Source organism: Cebus imitator, unplaced genomic scaffold (genome assembly GCF_001604975.1).
Source record: "Cebus imitator isolate Cc_AM_T3 unplaced genomic scaffold, Cebus_imitator-1.0 Scaffold121, whole genome shotgun sequence".
In the NCBI taxonomy this organism is placed as follows: Eukaryota; Metazoa; Chordata; class Mammalia; order Primates; family Cebidae; genus Cebus; species Cebus imitator.
Genome location: NW_016107436.1, coordinates 198,766 through 226,626, shown reverse-complemented (window position 1 = coordinate 226,626; position 27,861 = coordinate 198,766). Strand labels below are relative to the sequence as shown.

Here is a 27,861-nt window from a genome sequence, read left to right as displayed (position 1 = left end):
TGAGGCTCAGCCCTCCTCGGAGCCCACCATCTCGAGGCTCCCAGACTGTAAGGGACCCCTGCAGTCCCCAGAGCTGAGGCCGGCAGGGGCTGAGACTATGAGGCAAGCAGCCCATCGACCCAGGCCTCCTTAGGACCAGCCCAGCCACCCAGCAAGCGAGACAGCAGCAGCAGAGAGCGGAGCCGGAGATAAAGGACCACAGCGGACCACTGGGGATCCCCAGCAGCTCCTGAAGCCCCTGGCCAGGCTGAGGGGTTTCGACGGATGGCCAGACACACAGACACTGACAGACACACAACAACACCGATGCACACAGCTGCACGACACTGACACACTCAGATACAACCAGTGACAGCATCACATACTGCCACAGCCCTGCAATACAGACACCCACACACAGAGAAACAACTGGCAACTCTGAAATGGGCAGACAGTGACACACAGCACCACCCCCCTCAACACGTAGAAGTGGGGGCACCCATCTTCCCAACGCACAAGGCAGCATTGAGCTGCACGGACAGACCTGGAGACACACACGCACACCCTCACCCAGGCGCAGCTGTCGGTGGCCTCTGCACATCCTCCCCACCCCCACGGGGGACACCCTCGCTTCTCCACATACTGGCGCACACACATAGCCACCAGCAAACATAGCTCACATATCCCTGGCTCCAGCTCTGGCAGCCCTGGCACCTTCTGCAGCCTCCTTTGTGGGTGGGGAAGAGCTCAGCCAACCTTGGATGGAGCATCGGTGAAGCAAGAGCTCAGAGGGGAGAGGAGCTGGCCTGGCATGACCCTCGCCAGTCCCCTCAGCTGGCTGGGTGATGTCCCCCGGCCCGGGTTCTGGAGCCCCTTGGCAGTACTATGGAGCAACTGACAACCCTCCCACGGCCTGCGGACCCTGGAACCATGGAGCCATGGGCACTGCCCACCTGGCAGAGCTGGACTCCAGGTCGAGGGGGTGAACCTGGCAGTGCAGCCCCAAGGGTTGCCGATATTCCTCCGGGAGCTCTGCAGCTCCGAGAACTGAGGTCTGAGGAGAGTTCCGAGCCCAAAGGCACCCAGAGCTCCAGGCCCGTGGGGTGCACTGACTCTGAAGGAGCAGAGGCTGGTCTACCACGCCTGGGCCAGCAAGCATCAAGCTCTGGACCCACCTGCCTGAGGCCAGAGGATGAGGAAGTAGAGGCTTTCCCAAAGGTAAGGGATCTGTGGGGGGCTGGGGTCTGCAGGGTGGGGGTCTCTTACCATGTCCTCCAGCCTGGCTGGGAGGTGAGGCCAGGCATGCATCCCCACTGCCTACCTCTCCTCTCTTGGCCTGTCTGTGGGTCTGACTCTGTGGCTATCTGTCCTCTCTTCATCAAGCAGAAATCTTGGGGGCTCCATTTCTTTCGGCATTTGTCTGTCCTTCTGACTCTTTCTGTCTGTCTGTCTGTATCTGGCCCTGCTGCTGCCCTGTCCCTCTCCCTGACAGTGTGTCTCTCTGTCTGTGTCACTTCCTCCATGAGTCTATCTGTCCCCGGGGGCTGGGAGTACTGGGGGAGTGTGGAGGTGTACGGTAGAATCAGTAGAGGAAGCAGTTTGAGGGGAGGGGGCTTTGGGCAGGGCTGAGCCAGGGTTCAGGTGGAGCAGGCTTCTGTAGCAGAGGGAGGGAACAGGACTTTGGGGGAGGGCAGGGGAGTCTGGATGGATGGGAGTGGGAGCTCGAGCTGGCATTTCCCTGGAGGAGAAGACGGATAGGAGAGGGAAGGATCAGGGGAGAGCAGGAAGGTCCCAGGGCTGGGGGTGCCTCTGTGGATGGAGGACACGACAGCTCCTTCACCTGTCTCCTCTGGCCCACTCTGAAGGCCTGAGACCTGGGGGGAAACCATTTCATCTCCATGTCTCCTCGGACCATGGGTGAGGGGTGCTTCCACATGGAAGGCTCTGCTGGGTGACTGGGTTTCTGAGGTGCTGTCCTCGGTCCTTTCCCACGCCAGGCCAAGCTGAACATGGGCTTCGGGGACAGGCCCAATCTGGAGCTGCTGAGGGCCCTGGGGGAGCTGCAGCAGCGCTGTGCCATCCTTAAGGAGGAAAACCAGATGCTGGTGAGGCTTGGAGACTGGGGTCCTGCGTTCTGGCTGGAGCCAGGCCCTCAGTGCCCTCCTCACCCCATGACCATCTCTCCAGGTGGGGGCTCCATGGAGGTGACAAAACCCAAAACCCAGAGAGAGTAAACCCCTGCCTAGAGTTGCCAAGGACCCCACTGTGAGCCTAGGGCTCTAGCCCAAGACCTGGGCAATTAGGACTGGGTCTGTGGGATGTTCCCTACATGTCCCAATTCTGCCTGACTCCTTGTCAGAGAAAGAGCAGCTTCCCTGAGACAGAAGAGAAGGTGCGGAGGCTGAAGAGGAAGAATGCCGAGCTGGCGGTCATTGCCAAGCGCCTGGAGGAGAGGGCCCGAAAGCTGCAGGAAACGAACCTGAGGGTGGTGAGGACAGGAGGCTGCTGGCTGGAGGCTGGGCGACCAGGGGAGAGGGGAGCCAGGGCTGGGCCTAGGGGCTGTCTGAAGCTTGGGAGTCACAGACTCAGCACCTAGGAAAGCAAGAATCTAGGGGCTCAGGTGCAGGAAGGGCAGAAGCTGGCCAGGCCAGGAGGCCAAAGGTTTCTGGAGCTGCAGTGGGGAGAGGAGAGCTGGATGGGGAGGTTCCTGAGCAGGCAGGGAGCAGGATTCTGGATTACCATGCGCTGGTGCTGGCGGCAGCCTCCTGCTGAGCTCATCTCAGGGTATACAGCTGAAGTGGGGGCAGGGATGAGACCCATCACAGTGGCAACCCCAAATTAGCAGCATCCTTTGGTCCTAGAATTGGAAGTAAAGTTAATCCTTTCCAACTGCTGGGATCGGGTAAAGTGAGGCTGCTGGTTTTCTGAGACTCCAGACAGGGTGGAAGCAGGTGGTCACCTCCTAGGTTTTCATGCTAACTCCTCCTTTGGGAGGAGATGAGGAGTGGGAGAAGTGCCCCAGCCCTCAGGTGACCACTGGCCTTGCCCCTCCTCTGGCTAGGTGAGTGCCCCCTTTCCCCGGCCGGGGGCCAGCTTGGAGTTGTGTCGGAAGGCCCTAGCCCGCCAGCGAGCCCGGGACCTCAGTGAGACAGCCAGTGCACTGCTGGCCAAGGACAAGCAGATTGCTGCCTTGCAGCGGGAGTGCAGGGAGCTGCAGGCCAGGCTCACCCTGGTGGGCAAGGTGCGAGAAGGCCCTGCTCACCTCTTCCAGCTCGGCCCTGCGCAAGGCCATCTGCCTGTCGTGGGATGCGGACAAGATGTTAATGAGATGCAAATGAAACGGGAGGGTGGAGGTTGCTGGGAGTAGGTTCCCCTGGCAACGGCCCAGGTGGGAGAGGGGAGAAGGGGGTGGAGCCATGAGTCCCAGACCTGGGCATTTCTGTGCCCCAGGCTTAAGGTTGTGTGCCGGTGGGTCTGGCTGTATGCATCCACACACGCGTTGCGTGAACGGATATTCACAGGGCATTTAGCACAGTGCTGGGCACACATTGAGAGCACCCAGGAAATAAGTTACTAAGAATGTCCGCATACGGGCTCGCGGGAGCACGTGGGCACACACGCATGCACAGGTACCCAGGCATGTATGCATGGGAGGGTGTGCACATTCCGGCGCATCCGAGCCCCTCCAGCAAAGCAAAGGGCTCTGCCGGGGATGGATGGGGCGGGCAAGGGTTAGGCCTGACTCCCTCTCTGTCCCTGTGCCCTAAACTCAGGAGGGTCCCCAGTGGCTCCACGTGCGGGACTTCGATCGGCTGCTGCGCGAGTCCCAGAGGGAGGTGCTGCGGCTGCAGAGGCAGATCGCGCTGCGCAACCAGAGGGAGACGCCCCCACGCCCGCCGTCCCGGCCCCAGGGTCCTGCTCCCCAGGCCAGAGCAGGGGCGCCGGCTCCCGGGGCCCCGGGAGAGGTGAGCGCCGGCGCAAGGGCAGGTGTGTGGGTGCTTGCAGATGAGGGGTGGGGAGTGACCACCGGGATCTCCCCTCACTGTGCTCAGAACCCTAAGGACCCGGTGGTGGCGTGCGCATTCCCAGGGCCTGGGGAGCTTTCCCGTCCTGGGCAGGGTCCACCTCCAAGCCTCCCACGCTCGTACCTGCGCCGTGCCCTCCCCCGGGGGCTCCAGGGTTCCGCCCTCCGTAGGCCTGCGCCCAGCGGGGCCCGGCCGGCCGCCCCTGCCGCGCTGCCAGTGGTACAGCCCGGCCGCAAATCCCTGGTTGCCCTGGCAGCCGCCCGGGGCCCAGCCCTCACTGCCTCCTCCCGCTGCCGCCGTAGAGCGGGGACGCCCCAGTTAGCGCCCGCCTGGCTGGCCAGGCCTGGCCCCGGCTACCCGGGGGCGGCGGTACGTCCGCCCCAGCTCCAGGTACAGACGACCCTCACTGAGCGCGGGGCTTAGACAGCCCCTGTCTCGAGGGCCAGGGACGTACTCCGGACCCCCAGAACTTAGGGGTCTGGCTTCTCTCCATCATCCTAGGTGGGCAGCAAGTAGGTCCTCCTCTTCCTGGGAAGAGGGCTGGGAGGAGGGACCCGGTAGTGATCTGACAGTGACCAAGACCTCCGGGTAGGGGGGATGCTTCTTGCTCAGATTTTGTCTCTCTAGCTGGCCCTGGAAGGGAGAGGCACCTCCCATCAAGACCTGTCCTCCCCCAAACTTTGCATGGATAAATGGAAGGTGTGGTAGGGTGGGCTTGGGGGAAGCCAGGAGGAGGGTCTGGATGGGCCTGTGCTGCTCTAGGCCAAGCCCAGGTTTGGATGATACAGAACCCCTATCTTGGGGAGCACTACATCCCTGGGGGCCCAAGCAGCCTCCTAATTCTCTGCCAGTCGCTGAAGGACACCCAGGACAGTTATTGAGTGCAGAGCAGGGCTGCTGCTGGAAGCTAAAAAGGGAAAGCTTTGGCCTGGATAAAGGACCCATCTCCCAGGGCACACGTGGGTCCCAGGATCTCAAAGCACTTATGGCTCCAGGACACAGGGGTGCAGCCTTTGTACTTCTACATCAGCTGGAGGGGATGGGAGGGGGTGAGCAGACAGTACCCCTCTTTGCTCTTCCTAGGCAGGGACCTCTTGCTGGTGGCTGGGTGATGGGGTGGGAACCAGCCCTGGGCAGGCTGGGCTGGGGCAGGCTGCCCTGGGGCCCTGTTCTCAGGTGTCTGCCCCTTGTCTCTGGGCATTTCTAGGCCACGCCCCAGGAGGATGTGGACAACCTACCGGTGGTTCTAGGGGAGCCAGAGAAACAGCAGAGGGTGCAGCAGCTGGTAAGTCCTAGGTCAAGGGTTGGAGGCAGCCTGCTGAGGGCAGATGTACCTTCCCACATGAGGAGTCCTCGGTTCTGACCCCACAGGAATCAGAGCTCAGCAAGAAGCGGAAGAAATGCGAGAGCCTGGAGCAGGAAGCCCGGAAAAAGCAGAGGCGATGTGAGGAGCTGGTGAGCTCTTGAGGGCAGCTCAGAGGCGGCTCCTCCCTTCGCCCAGGCCAGCCAGGTGGTGGGCTCCCTCTCAGCTCCGCTTCCGCCCCTCCTGCCCTCAAGCACACCTGTTCCCCCCTGCTCCTCAGTGCTTTCCTTTCCTGGCTGGCGGAGGAAGGCCTGGCCTGGGAGGAGGGCAGGGTCCTGTGTGGGGAGAGGGGATGTGAGTGCTGGGCCTCCTCCTGAGAGCTCCTCTGCCCTGCTCAGGAACTGCAGCTGAGAGAAGTGCAGAATGAGAATGCCCGCCTGGTGGAGGAGAACTCCCGGCTCAGTGGGAGAGCCACAGAGAAGGAGCAGGTACCAGTTCTGACCAGGGGCCGTGGAGACTTGTGCTCCCCTCAGGGCCCCAGTCCCCAGCCAAGGGGCTTTCTTCTCCACCCCTGAGTCGGGGTAGGGGACTGTTCCCGCTGCAAGGGCACTCGTGGGTCAAGGCTCACCCACCCAGCTCCCTGCCACTGTCCCCTTGCCAGGTGGAGTGGGAGAATGTGGAGCTAAGGGGCCAGCTCCTGGGGGTGACACAGGAGAGGGACTCAGCCCTTCGCAAGAGCCAGGGCCTGCAGAGCAAGCTGGAGAGCCTGGAGCAGGTGCTGAAGGTGAGGGGATGGGGCAGGTCCATTCAGCAGGAGCTGAAGGGGAGGGTGCTGGGCCCTGGTGCGGGGAGCAAGTGGGACAGTAGAATGTGCTTAGGGAGGGACACTAGCTCTGAGGCCGAGGCCTGGAGCTGCCAGCTGCTCGCCTTCTCCAGACTCAGTTTCCTTTATACTAGGGGGATCTGCAGCAGATGGTGTTGGAAGCGTCCTCATCTTAGATCTTCTCTAGAAACGGCCAAGTGTGGGCTCTGGCCTTGACTTGGATCTTGTGTTTCAGCACATGCGGGAGGTGGCCCAGAGGCGGCAGCAGCTGGAGGTGGAGCATGAGCAGGCTCGTCTCAGCCTGCGGGAGAAGCAGGAGGAGGTCCGGAGGCTGCAGCAGGTGGGGCCGCCGTGAGGAAAGCTGGCGGGCTGCGGGACGGCAGCTTTGCCACTCACTCATTCAACAAACATTCACAGTGTGCCTGGCACTGTGCTAGACAGTAGGGAGACTGTGGAGAACAAAGACCAGGTCCCTGACCATCAGCAAATTCGCAGATCCATGAGTGAGCTGATTTCAGACACTGATGAGCACAGTGGTGGCGCAGAACAGGGTGATGTGACAGAGTGACTTGGGATGGGGCAAGGAGCCACTTCAGGTGACATCAGGGTGACAATTGAGCTTGCCAGGTGGGAGGAGTAGATGCACATGCTCTGTGGATGGAAGAGCTGGGGGAGTCTGAGCCCAGCGTGGCTGGAGGACAGCAAGCGATGGGCAGTGTGCGGGGAGTGGGCAAGAACTCCATCCTGCCGGGCCTTAAAGGCCATGGGAAGAGTTTGGGCATTCTGCTCTGTGAGTGGTTAGAAGCTCTTGAAAGATCCTAAGTGGGGGAGTGACATGATCTGAGTCATAATTTTATAGGATCACGTGGGTAGTATTGCGGAGGGTGGACTGTGGGAGCAGGCATGGAGCGGGGCCTGGGCGGGAGATGGCGGCTTTCTGGAGAGGGGTGCAGGCAGTGGAGGTGGAGAGAATTGACAAGGTTCCGGCCGGGCGAGGTGGCTCACACCAGGTCACTTGAGGTCTGGAGTTTGAGACCAGCCTGGTCAACATGGTGAATCCCCGTCTCTACCAAAAGTACAAAAATTAGCCAGACATGGTGGTGTGTGCTTGTAATCCCAGCTACTCGGGAGGCTGAGGCAGGAGAATCGCTTGAACCCGAGAGGCGGAGGTTGTGGTGAGCTGAGATGGTGCCACTGCACTCCAGCCTGGGTGACAGAACAAAACTCCATCTTAAAAAAAAAAAAAGTATTGACCGGGCTCCCTGTGGGATTCCAGTTGAATCCCTTCTCTGTCAGCCATTTGCTGTATAAACCCTGGTGGAGGGTGGGGCTTTTCACACCAGGAAAGGTGAAGGATGAAGGGGCAGCAGATCTGAGAGGTCGGGAATCCTGAGTGCTGAGTTCCGTTTTGGTCATGTTTGGGCTGCGTGTTAAACGTTCAAAGGGAGCTGTCCATGGGCACTTGGATGCATGAGCCTGGGGTTATGGGCAGGTTGGTCTTGGAGCTATTTGGAGCCATCAGTGTGCTCAGTTGTAGGAGTCGATGGGAGCCCTAGGGAGAGATTAGACAGTATAAACTGGGCCCAGCACTGGCTCCAGAGACACCCTAACATTGAAAATGGGGGGCAGGAAGCAGGCAAAAGGGACTGAGATGGAGCATCCAGAGAGGTAGGAGGGAAACCGGGAGGATGGTTGCCCAGGAAAGAGGGGAGCAGAGGTAGGTCACGCCTCTCCTGGACCCCTTTGCCTTCTGGTCTAAGGCATGGTTGAGGGTGGGTGTTGAGGAGGGAGAAACCCTTCAGCCTCCCGCTTCCCTGCCCCTCCCTCCTCTCTCCCTGCCCTTTTCTCTCTCCCAGCCTCTTCCTCCCCTGCCTCAGTCCTTTCCCCCTCCCTCCCTCGCATCCCTCTTCGCTCCACCCTGTTCCTTATCCTTCCCTCCAGCATTTTGGTTCCTCCCACCTGTAGGCCCAGGCAGAAGCCAAGAGGGAACATGAAGGGGCCGTGCAGCTGCTGGAGGTAGGACCCCTGAAAGTGGCCCCTGTTCCACCTTCTTGCAAGGAAGGCAGGGGAGCGCCAGATAGAGCTGGGATGGACTATGGCGGTGGGGAGAGGGGTTGCAGGAGGGACTCTTAAATGCTCCAAGGCCTGGGGGAGCTCCATCCACCATTGGTCTAGTTCTCAAGGTGGGCATGGCTGACAGGGGGCTCCTAAGCCTGGTGGCAGCAGCCTCCCATTGCTGCCACTCCCAGAGGCTGCCTTCACCCCGAGGTAGCCTTCCGTTTAGGGACGGCTAGTCAGTCCAGGGAGCGGACTGGATGGCGTCCACTTAGGCCCTCTTCTCCCCCGCCCTCTCTGGTTAGCGACCCACAGGCTCAGGGGTCTAACCTGTTCTCTGCTTCCTTTCCTGCCTCAGTCTACCCTGGATTCCATGCAGGTAGCGCCCCGCTCTCCCCTTCCCCACACCTCTCTAGGCTGGCTGAGCTGCAGCTCCTCCCTCAGGGCCCAAGCAGTCCTCCTCTCTCCTCCAGCAGAGCGGGTGTCACGGGGAGCAGACCTGAGAATCCATAGGGGGTGGGGTTCCTACAGGACAAGTGCCGCTGTCCCCTCCTCCCAGGCCTGCCACAGTGTCTGGCAGACACAGGGCCTCCGCTCTCTAGCCGCCCTGAGCTTGAGGAAGTTCATCCCCAGTCTAACTCAGGAGCTCTCCCTATTGGCCAGAGAGAGACCCTGCTTTTGGGACTCTCCTCAGGCCTGAGAAAACTTCCCGGGGCGTTGGCCCATTCCCATCACGAAGACATCTCTGCTCCCCTGTGGCACTTCCTGGCCCCTCCTCTGAGGGAAGGGGTTTGGGTTGCTGACTGTGGAAGGGTGATGGGTGGCGGGGCTGAGAAAACTCCCGTTGGTGATGATGGGGTGGGAATGATCACTGATGGCCCAGAAGGTAGCCAGAGGCAGAAGTGCCATTGCCTCCAGCCCGAGGGTTGGCGAGTGCGTGGCAGCCCCAGCCTTTGCTCTGGAGGGGCCTGGGGTGAAGGTGCCTCAGGACACGGCCAGGAACTTCCCCCTCAGCTCTGATGCGTTCGGGGCAGCGGCAAGGCTGGTGCTGAGGCCTGGGGCTGGGTGAATGGGTGTGACCCGAAACCCAGAGTAGGGCTGTGTGGAGAGGGCATGGGCTGGCACTGGGCAGCTTTGTGGGGCCTGGTGGCTCATGGTGGGTCTTGGCCAGGCCCGGGTGCGAGAGCTCGAGGAACAGTGCCGCAGTCAGACCGAGCGCTTCAGCCTCCTGGCTCAGGAACTCCAGGCCTTCCGCCTGCACCCGGGCCCCTTGGATCTGCTCACCTCTGCCCTGGACTGCAGGACGCTTGGAGACCGCCCACCACCCCCGTGCTGCTGCTCCACCCCCCAGCCTTGCCGGGGATCTGGCCCCAAAGGTACGGGGGACACCAGTGGTATTGGCCTGGAATCTCCAGGCCTGGGCTTTTGTATAGAGCAGGGAGTTCAGGATCAGAGAAGGCCAACAACTTATCCAAAGTCACACAGCAGGTTAGAGTCGTGCCTGGCTAGAACCACGTTCTTCTGGGGAAAAATAAAGCCCAGGAGAGTGACTGTCCAGAGTCTAGCCCAGGCATCTTGGGTCATTGTTCTTCTCCTTCCAAAAAGACCTGAATGGTCAGGGCTAGGAGGCGGCGCAAGCAGTCAGTAGCAGGTAGTGTGGTCTTGTGGAGTAGGGGCTTGGGAGTCAGTTGGATCTGGTGGTCCCAGCTCCACTCATCTGACAGTCACTTTGATTTGAGAATGCGGCTTAACCTCTCTGGGCCATAGTTTCTTAAGCTGAAAGACAGGAATAATTAAATGCATCTCATCGAGCTGCTTTGATGATCATGTGAAATAATATATGTAAATCAGCTATACCTCTATTTAGTAAGTTTCTTGCTAAATATTTCCCTTTTTGTAAGGAAGTCCGGCTGTGGAGGGCCTGGCCCCCATATCCAAGAAGCACCACCCTATCTCCCTGGTCCCTCCTCAGGCCACAGACCCCAAGCCCACGTGCCATCTTCTCTTTAGACCTTGACCTCCCGCCGGGCTCCCCCGGGCGCTGCACCACAAAGTCTTCTGAGCCTGCCCTTGCCACCCTCACTGGGGTCCCTCGAAGGACAACCAAGAAGGCAGAGTCTCTCTCCAACTCCTCCCGCTCCGAGTCCGTCCACAACAGCCCCAAGTCATGCCCTACACCTGAGGTTAGTGCTGGGGTGGGTCCTGAAGTTCCGGCTTTGGCTTGGGGAAGGGGGCAGGACAGGTGGCCCTGACCTCTTCTGGGATCCCCAGGAGTTGGGTGGCAACTTCTGGGGTCTCAAGTTGGGAGGTAGGAGGCCTGTGGATTCCTCCTGCGGGCGAGGGGCTCAGGTGGAGCCATCCCTGCTCTCCATGGCCTGCCTGCAAGCCCCACCCGGGGCCATCCCACCTGGGACCACCCTGGGATGCCCAGGGAGGCTCTGGAGTGCTGGGCTGGATGGAGGTGACACTTGGGCACCAGGATCTGCACAATGAGACTATTCCCAAGAGCGTCTGTAGTGAAAGCAGGTGGTTGTGTGAGAAAGAGCACATGCTCCAGGATTCCAATCCCAGCTTTGCCTTAGGCAAGTCACTGAGCCTTTCTGGGCTTCGGTTTCCTTATCTGAATCTTGGAGCTAATAAAACCTGCCTTCTAAGGTTGTAGTGAGGGTTAAATAAGTAAGGAACGTGCCTGTCTCGGTGCTGGGCACACAGTAGATGCTCAACAGGGGGCAGCTGTTATTATTACTAAGCTCCTGGGCATTACTCATAGCTCATCTCATCAACTCATCCTTCTTTCTACCCAAAAACCCCAGAAGGTGGAGGGGGCAGGTCAGGAGCAGCTCTGCGAGCCAAACATTCAGGAAGTGTTAGAATGCAGCCCTGGGCCTCTACTGCCCCCTCGTGGGATAGAAGGGTAGTGCCAGCTTCAGATGTGGCCGTGGAGGGGCTGCCTGCTTGTTCTCCTTCTCCCAGGCATTGGCAGAGAAGAGAAGACAGCCTATTCCCCAGGCCACTGCAGCAATCGCAACAGTGTTCTCAATCAGGGTGCCCCAAGGCTGGGGTGCCTTGGGATGTGGGAAGTAGACAGCAAGTTCTGAGTTCCAGAGCTGAACGGCAGAACACTGTCACTTGGCTAGACGCAGGGACCTCTCAGGCTCCTTCAGCCTCCTTGCTTCCAGCGATTTACAGTTGGGGTGCTTTGCCAAGGTTTTTTTTTTAGTTTTTTTTTTTTGGAATTTTTAAATTTTTTAAAAATTTGAGACAGGGTCTCGCTCTATGGCCCAGGCTGCAGTGCAGTGGTGCGCTCTCGGCTCACTGCAACCTCTGCCTCCAGGTTCAAGTGACCCTCCCACCTCTGTCTCCCAAGTAGCTGGGACCACAGGCATGCACCACCATACCCAGCTAATTTTTGTATTTTTAGTAGAGATGGGGTTTTGTTATGCTTCCCAGGCTAATCTCAAACTCCTAGCTCAAGGGATCCACCTGCCTCAGCTTGCCAAAGTGGTGGGATTATACGCATGAGCCACTGCATCTGGCAACATTGCTAAGTTTTTACCTTAAGGAGCCACACTGCTGTTGACATCCACTCCCCACGCCAGCATGGCCTGTGCCCCTCTGAGAGGAGGGAAGTGGCCTTATTCCCTGGAGGGTGCATAGAGGCCCAGGGAAGGGTTAGAGTTATCACCACCGCCTCTGCCCAGGCCTGCCTCAGGTACTGAGAGGGCAGCAGGGGACCCTTCCCACTGGCCTTGTGCAGCACAGATGTACTCACTTTCCATCCTCAAAGCAATAGGTCCTCTGGCTCAGCCTGGAAACCTGCATGGTTGGCGTTGGGCCCCAGGCCCTGAAGAGGAATCAGCCCTTTCTCTTTGCCCCCAGGTGGACACAGCCAGTGAGGTAGAGGAGCTGGAGGCGGACAGTGTCTCCCTGCTCCCAGCCGCACCAGAAGGCAGCCGGGGAGGAGCCAGGATCCAGGTCTTCCTAGCGCGTTATAGGTGGGTCCCTCACCCTCACCGCCCCGAACTCGCCCCCAGCATTTGGGGTGTATGCAAGGAGGGGGCCGGGTGGAGATAGAGGCCTCTGGAAGTGGTGGGGGTGGTGCAGGACCCAGTGGCCCTATTCATATAACCTAGTTAAGCCAGAGTGGGCGCAGTGAGGGTTGTGATTTGCTAGCAGTGGGCAACCACAACCAAGTCTCCATAAAGGCTCAGTGCAGTGGGGGAGAGAAGACACGACATGGGAGTGGAAAGTAGGTCACTCTCCTCCTCCTCTGTGCCTCCAACAGCTACAACCCCTTCGAGGGCCCCAATGAGAATCCAGAAGCAGAGCTTCCGCTGACAGCTGGCGAGTACATCTACATCTATGGCAACATGGATGAGGATGGCTTTTTTGAAGGTAGGAAGGTAGTGGGGGTCATTCTGTCCATTCCCCTGCCTTTGAGCCCATGTTCCCAAAGACCTCCATCTGTCCGTTCGTCCATCCATCCATCCACCCATCCATCCATTCTCTCATCCTCTCTGTCCAGCGTGCTCAGCCCACCTTAACACTTTGGACTCAGCTAAAAGGCATACAGAGACCTGGTGGCCACTGAGGAAAGAGAAAGAAGGGGGTCTGGCTCCAAGCAGGGCAGGACAGCATAGTCCATAGTCCATAGATGGTGGGGAGAGTGTCTCAGGAGATGTTGGCTAGATTCATTTTTGTGTGGATAGTCAGGGCATGGCAGTATTTCACCCTAGTGGCACCTGAGGTCAGGTTTGCAGCATAGATTTGATGCTGGACTCCAGTCAGGTATGAGAAGGAGGAATCAGGGTAAAGATCCCAAGGGAAGGTGTTTGTGAGCAGTTAGTGGCTGTCAGGACCCAGGCAGGGAATGAGCTTCAGGGCAGTTCTGCAGCTCCTGTGGGGAGTCAGAAGACTGATGAGGAAACTAAGGCAGAGGCCTCATTGAGACTGGGCACCATGGGCCTGTGGAAGACATGCCCTTGGGAGACTCTCTTGGGGTGGCTGTGGCCTGGGTACCACCAGGCTGAGTCTATCAGCAGCAGAGAGGATGACACAGTGTAGAGAATTGGAGCTGGTATGGACAGGGCAGGGTGAGAGCCACAGCTGTGTGCAGAGATTTAGGAACAGGCTTCGCTCTGAATCTGTAACCCTGGAAGCTTGGGAGCCCACTCAGCTTCTTTTCCCTGGGTCCTCTGCTTTGTCATTTGAGGAGCTGCTGGGACTCACGGCACCCGGCTTTGTGCACTTAAACTCCCCACAAGGGTAGATTACGAAGATCAAGGTTAATAAAAAGCTTTCAGGAAAACTATACTTTACAAATGAAGAAAAAAAAAAAACAACCCCAAATCAAAAACCAAAACCCAAACACCTTTTTTTTTTGGAGGGGGGCTGCAAAGGCGTAAGTATTAACTAATCACAAATGACTAGAATTTGAACTCTGCGATCTGGGATAAACTGGGATAGATGTAAAGGCCGGTAGACCACTGGGCGTGAGATGCCATATTCCCTGTCCAGCCTTAGCTGAAGGACTTCTTCCTCTATGTCCGGGCCACCTAGGCTGTTCTCAGCCGTGTGGGCTTCTGGAGCCCATGCCTGCCTCTGGCCCAGGCTCCAGCTTCAGCCCTGCAGGCTGGAGATCCTCTTAGTGTGAAGACCCTGCCTTTCATCTTCACTCCACAGTGCTAGCGCTTATGATCACCTCCTAGGGCTGCAGGAACATACTTCCATGGAGCGGCTTCAACAATAGACATTGATTCTCTCACTGGCCTCTTCTGGCGGCCAGGAATCTGAAATGAAGGCATTGGCAGAAGTGCGTGCCCTGTGGGGGCTCTTGGGGAGGTTCCGTTCCTTGTCTCTTTCAGCTTCTGGTGGCTCCAGTTGTTCCTTGGCTGATGGCCACCTCACTTCAGTCTCTGTGTCTGTGGTCACCATCGCCTTCTCCTCTCCGTGTGTCAGGGTTTCTCCTCTGTGTGTCTGTTATAAGAACGCTTGTCATTAGATTTAGGATCCACCCAGATAATCTAGGATGATCTCATCTCAAGATCCTTCACTTAATTACATCTGCAAAGACGCTTTTTCCTATCAGGCCATGTTCACAAGTTCCAGGGATTAGAACATGGACATGTTTTTGGGTGGCCACCATTCAACCCTCTACAGTGTTAATTGCATCATCGAATTTATTTGTCCCTATTGTTTCTTCAGATTTCCTTACTTTTTATTTTTTTTATTTTTATTTTTTTTCTAGCATAGGCAGAGAGAGAGGGTGGAGGTGGAGGGCACAAATGACTGTTGGGGAAACTCCAGGCCCCCCTGCAGCTCAGACCTGCCTACACTCTCCCCTCTGCCCTAAGCCCTGGCTCGTGCTCCCCCTTCCTCCCAATAAGACACACCAGCTACCAGCTGTCTGTTCCCTCAGAATTTTTTTTCTTCTTTAAATTGGCCGTGACATGACATGCTGGGTGCCCAACTTCCTTGATATCCCTCAATCAAACAACAACAGCAAATGTTTTAAAACAGGAGAACTGACACAGGTAACAAAACGTAATCATTGGTGGCTGCCTGGATTGACTGCTGTCAGTCATGCTCCTAGATGCAAGCCTGCTGGCGTCCTGGTCCTTCCGGAACCTACAAGTGACTCTTTTCGCTAGCACTTACTTCCTTTATCTCTAAAGATTCCTCCCCTTACCCTGCTGAGTTGGTTCCCTCTCTCTCCCTCTGTGGATGTCTGCTGTTCACAAAGGGAAATTGAGGGACACCCCAGCCCCTACTCCTCAGGCCCAGGTAAAACTCAATCAGCAGAATTTTTTTTTTTTTTTTTTTTTGGAGACAGCATCTTGCCCAGGCTGGAGTGTAGTGGCTCAATTACGGCTCACTTGTAGCCTCTGCCTCCTGGGTTCAAGAGATTCTCCCACCTCAGGCTCCTGAGTAGCTGCAACTACAGGTGTGCTACCACTCCCAGTTAATTTTTGCATTTTTTATAGAGATGGGGTTTTGCCATGTTGCCCAGGCTGGTCGCAAACTCCTAGGCTCAAGTGATCTGCTCGCCTCTGCCTCCTGAAGTTCTGGGATTATGGGCATAAACCACCAAGTCCAGCCAGTTTTCTCATCTTAACCTGCTTATTTTTAAAAACTTTAATATGCAATTATTATTATTGCAATTTTTAACACAAAAGTTTTTTCAAACGTATAGAATAGCACAATGACCACTTACATATACCCACCACTTAGATTCAACAATTGTTAACATTTTCACGTATTTGCCTTATCTATATGTAAGTTAAAAATTATTATAAGGCCAGGCGTGGTGGCTCACGGCTGTAATCCCAGCACTTTGGGAGGCCGAGGCGGGTGGATCACCTAAGGTCAGGAATTTGAGGCCAGCTTGGTTAACATGGTGAAACCATGTCTACTAAAAATACAAAAAATAGCTGGGCATGATGGTGCACGCCTGTAATTCCAGCTACTTGGAAGGCTGAGGCAGGAGAATCACTTGAGTCCAGGATGGGGAGGTTGCAGTCAGCTGAGATTGTGCCATTGCACTCCAGCCTGGGCAGCAAGAGCGAAACTCTGTCTCAAAAAAAAAAAAAAAGGATTTAAAAAACATTATGACATTTTACCTTGAAATACTCAACATGCTTACTTAGAACATGATATTCTCCTCCATCCTTGCAGCCCCAGCATCACCTGGGAGCTTATTAAAACCAAGAATCTCAGCCCCATCCAGACCCAACTGAGTTAGAATCTGTATTTTAAAAAATCTCCAGGTGATTCATGTGGATATTAAAATTGAAGGAGCACTGTCCTAAACAACCACAATGCTATTATATCAGACCTACCTCTATCCAGGTCTTTACGGCTCTTGCCTTTTAAAAGAATTGACAGTAAAATGTTGATTTGAATAAAATGCTTAAGATCACCTGCTAGCAGTTGCTAAAATGCATTTATTATACCGTTTTTTCTTTATCCCGTCTCTGTCTTTCCCTGTTCTGTCTGTTCCTGTCCTCCTCCTGCCAGGCGAGCTCATGGATGGCCGAAGGGGCCTGGTCCCTTCCAATTTTGTAGAGCGTGTGTCGGACGATGACCTCCTGACCTCCCTCCCTCCAGAGCTGGCTGACTTGTCCCACAGCTCAGGGCCTGAACTCAGTTTCCTGAGTGTGGGTGGGGGTGGCAGCAGCAGCGGGGGCCAAAGCAGCGGGGGACGGAGCCAGCCCAGACCCGAGGAGGAGGATGCAGGGGACGAGCTCAGTCTGAGCCCATCACCGGAGGGCCTGGGCGAGCCTCCTGCTGTGCCTTACCCCCGCCGTCTGGTGGTCCTCAAGCAGCTGGCCCACAGCGTGGTGCTGGCCTGGGAGCTGCCTCCAGAGCGAGTGGAGCTACACGGCTTCCATATCTCTGTGAATGGGGAGCTGCGACAGGCCCTGGGGCCCGGGGCGCCACCCAAGGCTGTGCTGGAGAACCTGGACCTGGGGGCCGGGCCCCTTCACATTTCTGTCCAGGCCCTGACCAGCCAGGGCAGCTCCGACCCACTGCGCTGTTGCTTGGCGGTGGGTGCCCGGGCCGGAGTGGTACCCAGCCAGCTGCGGGTCCATCGGTTGACAGCCACATCTGCTGAGATCACCTGGGTGCCCGGCAATAGCAACTTGGCCCATGCCATCTACCTCAATGGGGAAGAGTGCCCACCTGCCCGCCCCAGTACCTACTGGGCCACCTTCTGCCACTTACGGCCTGGCACACCCTATCAGGCCCGAGTGGAGGCTCAGCTCCCACCCCAAGGGCCCTGGGAACCAGGCTGGGAGAGGCCGGAGCAGCGGGCTGCCACCCTGCAGTTCACCACACTCCCAGCAGGTATGTGGGCTTGGGCCCTGAGGTCCAGAACACCCAGGAGACCAGGCCACAGTGATGGAAGAAGGGGACCCTGGTCTTGTTTGCGTTATCAAGGAAATGGCAAATTGGGCAGATATCTCTGATGGGGAGCATCCTGCATCACTGGGTCTTGTGACTCCCTGCCCCCAGGCCCGCCTGATGCCCCCCTGGATGTGCAGATTGAGCCTGGGCCCTCCCCTGGGATCTTGATCATCAGTTGGCTCCCAGTCACCATTGATGCTGCTGGCACATCCAACGGTGTCCGGGTCACAGGCTATGCCATCTATGCTGATGGGCAGAAGGTATGGCTCTGCCTGCTGTACTCTGGGAGTACAGGTGGGTCCCTCCTTGCTATGCCCAGAGGCCTAGGCTCTCTGGCCTGGCACAGAGATGCCCAGCCCCTGGCATTTGGGCACCAGGAAGCAGATGAGTTAAGAGCATGGGCTTTGGCAGCACATGATGGATTTTAGAACTGTTCCACCATTGAAGCCATGGGCCAGGAGGATGCAATGAGATGGGTCATTCAGGGGGGCTTAGCGCCTGCCTGGCCTAACACTAGTTGCCGCTGCTGGCAGTGTGTCCTCAGGCTTGGCTGTCTCAGCCTCTGCTTGTCGTCTCCTGTCCCTCCGCCCTGCAGATCATGGAGGTGGCCTCGCCCACGGCAGGCAGTGTGCTGGTGGAGCTGTCCCAGCTGCAGCTGCTGCAGGTGTGCCGCGAGGTGGTCGTGCGCACCATGTCGCCCCACGCTGAGTCGGCAGACTCCATCCCCGCTCCCATCACTCCTGCCCTGGCTCCGGCCAGCCTGCCAGCTCGAGTCTCCTGCCCCTCACCACGACCAGGCCCAGAGGCCAGAGCACCCCTTGCTTCAGCCTCCCCAGGGCCTGGAGACCCCAGCTCTCCTCTCCAGCACTCTGGTCCCCTTGGAACTCAAGAGCCCCCAGGAGCACCCCCTGCAAGCCCTTCCAGAGAGCTGCCAAAAGGGGTCCACGAGGACCCTCCAGCACCTTGCTCCCAGGTACCCTGTCCAGGGAGAGGGGAGCAGGTGCTGGCTGGGAGAGGGGCCTGGGCTTGGGCCCTTCCTCAGTGCCCTCTGTTCCAGGGGGAGGCTGGGGCAGCGGTGCTGGGCACCTCAGAGGAGAGGACAGCCACCACGTCCGCTCTGGATGAGAAGGACCCTGGCCCCGCAGTTCCCTCACTGGCTGAGCAGGAGGCCGAGTGGACTGCAGGAGAGGCCTGCCCAGCCCCCAGCTCCGCTCAGGGAGCACTGGCCCCACAGGGGCTGAACACAGAGATGTGCCAAGGAGGAGACCCAGGGTCTGGGCTGAGGCCCAGGGCTGAGGTAGGGGTTCAGGGACACACTGTGTCACTTCAGAGGGCCTGCCTGCCTACCTTCTGCCAGCCCACATTCCGCTTTCTCTGCCTGTCCTCTGCTCTGGTGCTGCTCCGATGCCTTTGCTGGGCCGTGTGTCTGTTTTTCTTCTCGGATTTCTCTGTCCCATGTGGCTCCCATCTCCCTTCTCCCACCCTGCCCACGACCCATTGTGTATGTCCCCCATTTAGGACGTGGCTCTTTCTCCCTCTGCCAAAGGACCCCTGTTATTGTGGCTGGAGCTGACCCTACCTAGAGCCCCCTTTGCCCACTCACTGCCCTCCCTGTCTCTCCTGCCTTGCCTTGCTTGCAGAAGGAGGACACGGCAGAGCTTGGGGTTCATCTGGTGAACTCCCTGGTGGACCACAGCCGAAACTCAGACCTGTCAGACATCCAGGAGGAAGAGGAGGAGGAGGAGGAGGAGGAGGAGGAAGAAGAGCTGGGTTCCAGGACTTGCTCCTTCCAGAAGCAGGCTGCTGGCAACAGCACCAGGGAGAATGGGGCCAAGGTAACGGGGTAGGGATGGGGTGCTGGGCCCCAGGCCTCAGACTCTGGGGCCTCCACCCTGTGCATCAGCAGCTGCTCTGACCACCACTGAGTGCCAGCAACATTGTAGGTCTGTGGCCTGGGCGCTGTCCTAAGCAGGAGATGGGAAGAGGCCCAGGATCAGCCTCTGCCCTCCTGGAAAGAAAGGGGAAGAGGAGGAGCTCATTTCAGCACCTTCCCTCCAGCCCACCAGATGCAGCTCCCTGGCCAGGGGAGACTGGTGCCACCTAAGATCCTTGTGCTGGGAGCTTCTGGAGAGGGGATGGGGAGGCCTCCTCCTCAACGCTCCTGTCCCACGGGGGCCAGTGGCCGTTCCTCGGGTGTGTTCCCTGATTCTTCCTTTGGCTCTCTCTGGATATGTGTGCAACTTTGGGCCAGCCACTGTCCCTCTGGTTCTTTCCTCTTGGAGGACGCTGTGGGAGGGCTGTGGTGTCGTCCGTAACCCCTGCCTCTCTCCTCTTCCCCACACATCTCTCTTCCCTGTTGCTTTCTGCTCGCACCCCCTCACCTCCACCAGTCCCAGCCCGAACCCCTTTGTGAGACTGACAGCGATGAGGAGATCTTGGAGCAGATCCTGGAGCTGCCCCTCCAGCAGTTCTGCAGGAAGAAGCTATTTAGCATCCCCGAGGAGGAGGAGGAAGAGGAGGAGGAGGAGGAAGAGGAGGATGAGGAGGAGAAGCCAGGGGCAGGCTGTTCTTCCCAAGACCCTGGCCAGCCTGAATCTGCGTTGCTGGGGCTGGGCTGTGACAGTGGTCAGCCCCGAGGACCTGGCCAGTGTCCCTTGTCTCCTGAGCCCTCCAGGGCTGGAGACTGCCTGGAGGACATGCCTGGAGGAAGCAGCCGGAGGAGAGGAGGGGGGTCCCCTGAGAAGCCCCCAAGCCGCAGGCGGCCTCCAGATCCCCGTGAACACTGCAGCCGACTTCTCAGCAACAATGGGCCCCAGGCCTCTGGACGACCAGGCCCCACAAGGGAGAGGGGTGGCCTCCCTGTAATTGAGGGCCCCAGGACTGGACTAGAGGCTAGTGGGAGAGGGCGGCTGGGCCCTTCCCGGAGGTGCTCCCGTGGCTGGGCCCTGGAACCTGGCCTGGCCAGCTGCCTTTCCCCTAAGTGCTTGGAAATCAGCATTGAATATGATTCGGAGGACGAACAGGAGGCGGGCAGCGGGGGCATCAGCATCACCAGCTCCTGCTACCCCGGAGATGGGGAGGCCTGGGGCACAGCAACCGTAGGAAGGCCCAGGGGGTCTCCGAAGGCCAATTCAGGCCCCAAACCCTACCCACGCCTCCCGGCCTGGGAGAAAGGGGAGCCAGAGCGGAGAGGCCGCAGTGCGACGGGCAGAGCCAAGGAGCCACTCTCCCGGGTCCGTGCTCACTCCCCGCCCTGGGCAGCCCCTGCCTGCTGCCGCCTGGTGGCCCTGCTTGCTGCCCACCAGCAGCTCCCATTCCACGCTGCCACCTCCATCAGCAGAGGTGGGCGGGGCCTCCGGGTTCCCCCAGCTGCCTCCTCCCACCCACATTCCACTGCTTTGCTGCTTCTGCTGATCAGAACTGGGGTGCACACTACTCATTCTGTCACTGGTCACCAGTTGCGGCCTTTGGGCAGGGTTGCCCTTTTCCTCTGCATAGCTAGTTATGGCTTCAGGATGCTGACGTGATGCCAGGGCAGGGTCACCTGCCTCGATGCTGACGGGAGGCCCTCCTCTCGCAGGCTCCTCAGCCAACTCAAGTCCCCTCTACTCCACTCATCTGCTTGGGGGTTGGGGCTGGGGCCTCCCCTCCACCCTCCCTCCCACTGTGGGGGTGTCCGAGTTCTCCAGCAGGCCCGGCCGGCCAAGGCTCCAGGAGAGGAATGCTGTGCTGCTTACGCTGCTGGGGCAGAGCTGGGGAACACGGGCCTTCCAGAGGGATGGTGTGTTACTCCTGCCATCTCTTACCCTCTTTCTGCAGGCGACAGAGACTGGAGAGTCCAGAGGGCAGGACGGCTCTGGGCGGAGGGGCCCCCAGAAGAGAGGTGCCCGAGTCCCCAGGCCAAGCATTGCAGAGCTGGGTGAGCACCTGATGGGGGTTGGGCTAGGGCCCGTGGGCCAGAGCTCACTGTCTCCACTGTCTCCACAGTCCCTGTGAGGAGCCCCTCGGAAGCACTGGCTTACCAGCACCTACCCATCAGGATCTTTGTGGCTCTATTTGACTATGACCCTGTGTCAATGTCGCCTAATCCCGATGCTGGAGAAGAAGAGCTTCCCTTCCGAGAGGGTCAGATCCTGAAGGTGACTGATTCGCCATCAGGGTTCGAAGCGCCAAACGCCAGCTAGGTTTTCCTTCCGCTCTCCTTTCCTCCACTGGAGGTATCACTGAATCATGGTGGAGAACATGGCTTCTAGAGCAGATGATGTGGGTTTGGACCCTGACTCTGCTCCTTCCAGCTGTGTAACCTTGTGTATATTACCTAGACCCTCTGGGTCTGTTTTCTTGTTGGTAAAATGGGGTTAATATTAGTGTCTACCTCACAGGGTGGTTTTTGGATTAAATGATTCAATGTACATAAAGTGCTTAAACTACCAGGCACACAGACGGCACAATCTATCATTACTGTTTTATTATTCCTCCAGTATTGGTTGAAGGCATGTTGCTATCGCTCTGAGGTTAAGGAGATCCAGTCTGGGGTGGGTGAATGGCATGGCGGTGTAGACAGTGGATGGGATGATACAGAAAGGGCTGTTTCCTCCTGTCCCCCAGATTGTGTTCTTTGCTGTTTTCCCTGTTTCCCATTCCATAGTCTACAAAGGGAGAGCACTCGTCTGCAGTTCCAAATGGGGTGCTGCTGGGCTCGGGGCCTGGGGGCACAGGGAGCAACAGAATTGGCTGAGACCACTGGCCTTTGCCTCCAGGTGTTTGGGGACAAGGATGCCGACGGCTTCTACCGGGGCGAAGGTGGGGGCCGGACAGGCTACATTCCCTGCAACATGGTGGCTGAGGTGGCTGTGGACAGCCCTGCCGGGAGACAGCAGCTGCTCCAGCGGGGTTACTTGTCCCCAGATATTCTCCTCGAGGGCTCAGGTATGGCCAGCTGCTGTCCCTCACCCGCCTCCCACCAGCCCCCTTCCAACTCCACCTGACCCTGAGCAGTCAGTGTGTCTGGGGTGCCCCGCTTACCCAGACTCTAACAGAGCCCTGGAGCCTTGAGAACCCTGCGGCAAGGCAGTCAGTCGGCACGTGGGCTGGCGGCGGGGGGTGGGTGTCTGCTGCTGCGGGGAACTCGGCCTTGCAGCCAGGAATTTTGGCTCCTGTAGGTCAGGTGGGGCTCTTGTCAGGGATGGGAGATGAATGCCCTTGCAAAACAAGCTCAGTAACCCAGCACAGCCCTGAGAGGAAACTACAGACTACCGATCCTGTCTCCCCACACCTCCCCTGCCTCACTTTCTCTCCTATTTCTACCTGCTTTTCTGGATCAGGGAATGGTCCCTTTGTGTACTCCACAGCCCGCACAGCTGGGCCTCCTCCCAAGCCCCGCCGCTCCAAAAAGGGTGAGTAAGACTCCATTCTGTCTCACGTGCTGGGAGGGTGTGTGTGCGGGTGGGTGGCACCGCTTGGCTGTCTGGGGAGGTGCCTGTGGGGTTTTGAGCAGGTAAAGGGAATCAGGGCAGACGGCTCACATCCCCTGCCTCCCCCGGTGGGGTCTTTGTTCTGGTGGGGATGAGGGATGGCTTGTGGAGCTCTATGTCCCCACAGGAACCTGACTGTAAAAATCTGTGAACCCTAGAGCTTGCCATTTTCCCTTTCTGGGTGTTAGTTCACCACCACACTGAGGGGTTGTGCAGATATGCCCCCAGCAACCTTCCCTGCCCGCCTCCTTGCTTGTGGGCGAGCGTCCAGCCTGCTCTGCAGCTTCTGCAGCCTGGGCGAGGAGGTGGGATGGGGCTCACAGTCTTGTTCTTTCCACAGCTGAGTCTGAAGGCCCTGGCCAGCCCTGTCCAGGTGAAGGAGTATCCCCGGTGGGCCCGGGAGGCTGGGGAAGGAGATAGGGTGGGTGGTCCCTCTGACCTGGCCCCAGGGGCTACAACTAGTGGGGATGTGGTGACAGGGCGTCAGCAGGAGTCCCATGCGGAGGACAGGGTGGGGTATAGGGCTCTCCAGTGAGTCCGGTGTCTTCTCCTCCTCCCCCTGCAGGCCCCCCCAAGCTGATCCCCTCTGCTGACCTGAAAGCTCCCCGCTCCATGGTGGCTGCATTTGACTACAACCCCCGGGAGAGTTCCCCCAATATGGACGTGGAGGTGAGGACCCTTAGATAGAGCCCAGCGAAGAGGGTGGTGGCGGAGCCTTCCTGGGCCTGATGCCACCTCTCGTTTACCACAGGCAGAGCTGCCCTTCCGGGCAGGGGACGTCATTACTGTGTTCGGAGGCATGGACGATGACGGTTTCTACTATGTGAGAACATTGTTGGGGAGGAGTGTACCACACCCCAGTCCCCCGGCCTTCCCGAGGGGGCTCTCCCAGAGCCAGGGAGGGAGATGGGCAAGGGAGCCTCAGGAAGCCTGGAGGAATGGAACAGGTCACGTCCCTGGACAGTGGTTTTGGCTCCAGCTGTTCCCCAGGGGCATCAGGGTCGAGGGGCAGGGCTAAGCCTCTTTCCTGATCTCAGTCTCACCAGCCTCTCCCCTCCAGGGGGAATTGAATGGACAAAGGGGCCTGGTTCCATCCAACTTCCTGGAGGGCCCTGGGCCTGAGGCAGGCAGCCTGGACAGGGAGCCCAGAACATCCCAGGCTGAGAGTCAGGTCAGTGGGGAGCTGGGCTCCCAGCTCGGCAGGATGGTGTACCCTGCTGGTGGGGTGGTGGGGCCAGGGAGTGTTGCCACAGGAGTGCAGCTGGGGTGATCATGCAGGTAAGCACTATGTCCCGAGAGGAGCCCCTGAGTGATCACCAGAGGGGAGCCCCACCTGGCAGCTGCCCCCCCGTATGTACCCTCTGCAGAGGGGTGATAGCTGTGACCCTGACCCCCAGGCCATCTGACCTGGCTGCCAACACCTGCTGACACAGGTGAGGGGGCCCTGAGGAAAAGGACCCCTCTGGCCAATCAAAGCTCTTGTTTCAGGCACTCCCACCCTGTGGGGTCTCCCTGCCTCCCAGGTGCCTTTGGAAGCCAGTTGTCCAGCCAGGCCCAGCTTCCTGGGTTCTCATTCCTAGAGCTTGCCTCTCCTTGGGGTGGGTGGAATACAACTAAGCTTCCACCCTCAGAGGGCAGGGAGAGAGAGTGAGGAGGCCAAGCCACAGCCAGAAAACTCAGGGCTTCTGTGTGCAATCGATCTAAACATAAAGGCCTTGGAGAGCAGGGCCACCCCTGCGCAGGGCCACCTGGCGGCCGGGCGGAGACGATGCGGATTTGTTGGTAACCCATCTCCTCTCTTTGTTCCCTGTCCTCAGAGAACGAGGAGGAGAAGAGTCCAGTGCTAGATGGAGATAGATATATGTAGAGAGAAAGCAACATGTAAGTGGGGGGACTGTCCCCCTGTGTGACTCCCCCACCCCCACTTGACCATAATCAGACAGTGCTCCTTTGTCTCAAATACTGGAGCTGACCCAGCTTTCCCACTGTCGTCCAGGGAATGGCAAGGGAGATCTTGCCATGTGCCAGATTTGCATAAAGAGTAATCCCTCCCCGCCCTGCTCCTCTTGGCTTGCCTTTACACATGGCAGAGCCAGCTGTCATAGGATTACATGTCATCTTAGTGTGTGATGTCCCATATTAGCTGATGCCTCCTATTCTATAATACATGTGGCTTATAGAACATGGTGTGCCATCCACATTATGCTTCCTCAGTGGTATTATGATGCTGTGTAACTATGGCATTATAATATCGTAATTATTACTGGTGCCGGGGTGACACTGTGATGCCACCAGTAATAATAGGCTTCCCACCCTTGTCCTCTGCATTGTGACCTGTTAGGGTGACCAGAAGCATGACTTACCACCAACTCTCAGTTTTCTCAGCTTGGGGGATAAAAGGGGAAGGAAGTTTGGCCAGGCGCAGGGGCTCATGCCTGTAACCCTAGCTACTTGGGAGGCTGAGGCGGGAGGATCATTTGAACCCAGGAGGTCGAGGTTGCAGTGGGCAGTGATCATGCCACTGCACTCCAGCCTGGGTGACAGAGCAAGACTCTGTCTCAAAAATAAAAAAAATAAAAGGGAAGTTTGAGTAGTTCAAATCCATAAATAACCCCAAGCCATTATTCTCCGGGCTCAGAAAACTCCTTTTGTTTCCACAACAACCTCTCCCTCCTGGATGATGTGGAAGGAGCCCTAAGGGGGAGTGGGAAGGGCCTGGGGCTCCCCAGTGGCCATCAGCTCTGGCTGGTTGGCAGTAGATGCTTTGGCCACATTGAGGAGGGGGGCGGGGCCTCGGCTGTGCACGCACTTTCCTTGCCCCTGGCCTGGGCTCTAGGGTTGGCTCTGGCTGGGAGCCTGCCAGGCTCTGGGCAGCGAGTGGGAGTTGAGGAAGGGAAGACTTGCAGGCTGGTAAGAGCTGACAGGACTGTGCCAGGTACAGGAGGTGAAGGTGGGGATGTGGGAACATAGGTGTGGGGGCTTTCTGGTAGCTTCTCTGTTCACCCAGCTCCCTGGCCTTAATCTCTAAGGAGTGCTGTCCGGGTGGACTTGAGGCAGAGAGAGTGGCTTGGGGATGCAAGTGCAGTTAGGAGGAGATTCGGCAAGGGAGAAGATGCTAAAGCCGGTGTAGCCTCCACAGCCTGTGGCGGGGGCTGAGTCCTGGGTCCTGGCCTCCCTGCAGTCCTCTTAGGGTCCCTTAATGGAGAGTCTCAATCTTCCTCCCCATGGAGTGGGCACTGGCTCCACTCCCTGAAGCCCTGCGGGGGCCACACCTGCTGGGTTTGGGGAGACGCTCCTTCTGTCTATGAGGGGCTGTGGAAGCTACCTTCTTTGCCAGTGACAGCTGCTTCTAAGCAGTCCTTGCCCTTGCACTCCTTGTTTTTGGGAGGGAGATGACATGGAGAAGTTGGAGGCACTCATCCTGAGGGGCAGGTTCTGAGAACTCTTGGGCTCTGCCAGCCCTGCACCCTGTAGGGAGAAGGGAATGGGCCTGCCCAGGGTCACAGCGAACAATCCAGAACTGAGACTGCATCCCATGGGACTCCCAACTCAGTGCTCCCTCGGCACCACCCTCCCCATTCGCTGCCTGTGCTGTGTGTGTCTGGCAGTGGAGGGAGGTGAGGCCCTGGTTTTCGCTTATGGTTCTGTGACATGGGAGGCTGCAGGCCCCTGAGGCTGTGGATAAAGGGGTCAGGGGATCAGGAGGGAGTCAGACACTGACCTTGCTCCTTCTGTCTCACATTCCAGGACTGGGTCTGTGCCACACAAGGGCCCCTGGGCCCCCCAGGTGGGCCTTGTGCCCCCAACCCTGGCAGCTCCCCCAGGATTGAACGTGGGGAGCCCCCGGGCAGAAGCGAGAAGGTGTGGGGTCTCTTCTTCAAGGGGAAGCAGCTCCTCAGGAGGCTGGGCTCTGGGAAGAAGGAGTGAAGCTGTGGCCCATCCTGCAGGAGGAAGAGGCGGAGAGGCCCCCAGATCACCATCTCTGCTGAGTAGGGAAGGCTCAGACTGGGCCCAGAGCCCCTGTTCTTCTGCATTAACACTGTGGCACTCAGAGGGGACCAAAGAGCCTTGGTGAAGGTCAGGGCTCCTTAAGGACGAACTCTCTAGAGAAGCACCTTCCTCCTCCAGGAGGGGAAACTGAGCCCACAGTGAGTATGTAACTTGAGCCAGGACTGGACCCAGGACCCTCGTGTCCTGGTCCACCCACCTCGTCTACTAGTGTCCTACCATGCTGGGCTAGTCCCTTCTGACACCCTCCCCAGTCCCAGACGGGCCCTTGGGGGAGAAAGGAGCCTGTGACCCCCATGGCTCTGGCTGTCCTGATCATGTCTTCCCTCCCCTGAAGGAAAGTTTGCACTGGATTCTCTTGGAGCCCCACCTCCCCAGCGGGCAGGTGGGCGGAGCCGTGTATATATGTACATACTCAGTGCCTCCGTTCAGCTTCCTCCACCTCGCTTCCACCGCACAGGCCCGGGAAGGAGAAAGCCCAAACCAAAGTGGGCCCCACCCCGCCCCCATCGTGCTGCACCCCTCCCTGTCGGGGCCTCCTGGCTCCTGTGTGGTCTCACCCGCAAAGACCCTGGGGCCAGCGAGCCAAAAGCAGGAGTTGGGTTTGCCTTATTTTGCTCATTGGATTCAACTTCTCTTTTGCATAGTTTTCTTCTCACCCCTGTTGGAGTCCAGGGGCTGGAGAAAAGGACAGATTTATGCAGCTATTTTCATACATTCCCTGTTCAGAGCGGGGTAGGGGTTCTCCACCCTTACCCTACCCACTCCATCCCCCATCCTCTACTGGGTGAGGGTCTCTTTGCATGTTCCCTTTGCTGTGGTGGGAGATTGACTGAACCCCCACCCCCACTTTGGTCTTCAGGGGTGTGGAATGGTGGGGGAATTTGTTTAAAAAGACATTTTATTATAATAAAGTCTATTTTCACAAAATCTATGCTGGACTCTACCTGGGCAAAAGACCCCTTGGAGGGGTGGGGCATGCTAGGCTTTGGACTCTCGACTTCAGACCCCAGAAGTTATATCCAAAGGGTAACGGGCAGAAACTAATCAACACCAAGAGCTTTTCAATCCTTTTCCTAAGAAGAAGGTTTGGTAGCTTCCTGAGCCCGTGGTCAAAGGGCCAGGTATTTGCTACTGGGATGGGGCTGTGGAAGGAGAGGGGACAGGGGAGACACAAAGAGGTAGGGCATCAGTTTCAAGATGGTGGTGGCCGAGCACAGTGGCTCATGCCTGTAATCCCAGCACTTTGGGAGGCCGAGGGGGGTGGATCACCTGAGGTTGGGAGTT

General features: G+C 58.1%; 1 protein-coding gene across 8 annotated transcripts; it reads left to right on the top strand.

The window, feature by feature from the left end:
* TSPOAP1 (TSPO associated protein 1) lies at positions 1-27,508 on the top strand. Of its 8 annotated transcripts, none has more exons than XM_017539744.1 (32): positions 1-1,197; positions 1,977-2,084; positions 2,339-2,467; positions 3,041-3,220; positions 3,753-3,944; positions 5,212-5,289; positions 5,376-5,459; positions 5,706-5,795; positions 5,969-6,091; positions 6,366-6,470; positions 8,096-8,146; positions 8,544-8,564; positions 9,357-9,561; positions 10,196-10,368; positions 12,065-12,180; positions 12,471-12,580; positions 16,202-17,032; positions 17,201-17,352; positions 17,688-18,065; positions 18,150-18,389; positions 18,733-18,927; positions 19,483-20,325; positions 20,912-21,011; positions 21,080-21,231; positions 21,853-22,021; positions 22,417-22,488; positions 22,907-22,939; positions 23,132-23,235; positions 23,318-23,389; positions 23,627-23,737; positions 24,384-24,447; positions 26,314-27,508. In XM_017539744.1, exons 1-31 carry the CDS (start codon positions 865-867, stop codon positions 24,411-24,413), a joined length of 5,580 nt encoding a protein of 1,859 aa, XP_017395233.1. In that variant the 5' UTR covers positions 1-864; the 3' UTR covers positions 24,414-24,447; positions 26,314-27,508. The 8 variants fall into 8 exon arrangements, with proteins under 8 accessions (XP_017395233.1, XP_017395232.1, XP_017395234.1 ...); XM_017539743.2 differs by lacking the exon at positions 26,314-27,508 and adding an exon at positions 23,845-23,999 and having other exon boundaries at positions 24,384-24,442; XM_017539745.1 differs by lacking the exon at positions 3,041-3,220.
* The last annotated feature ends 353 nt before the right edge of the window (positions 27,509-27,861 follow it).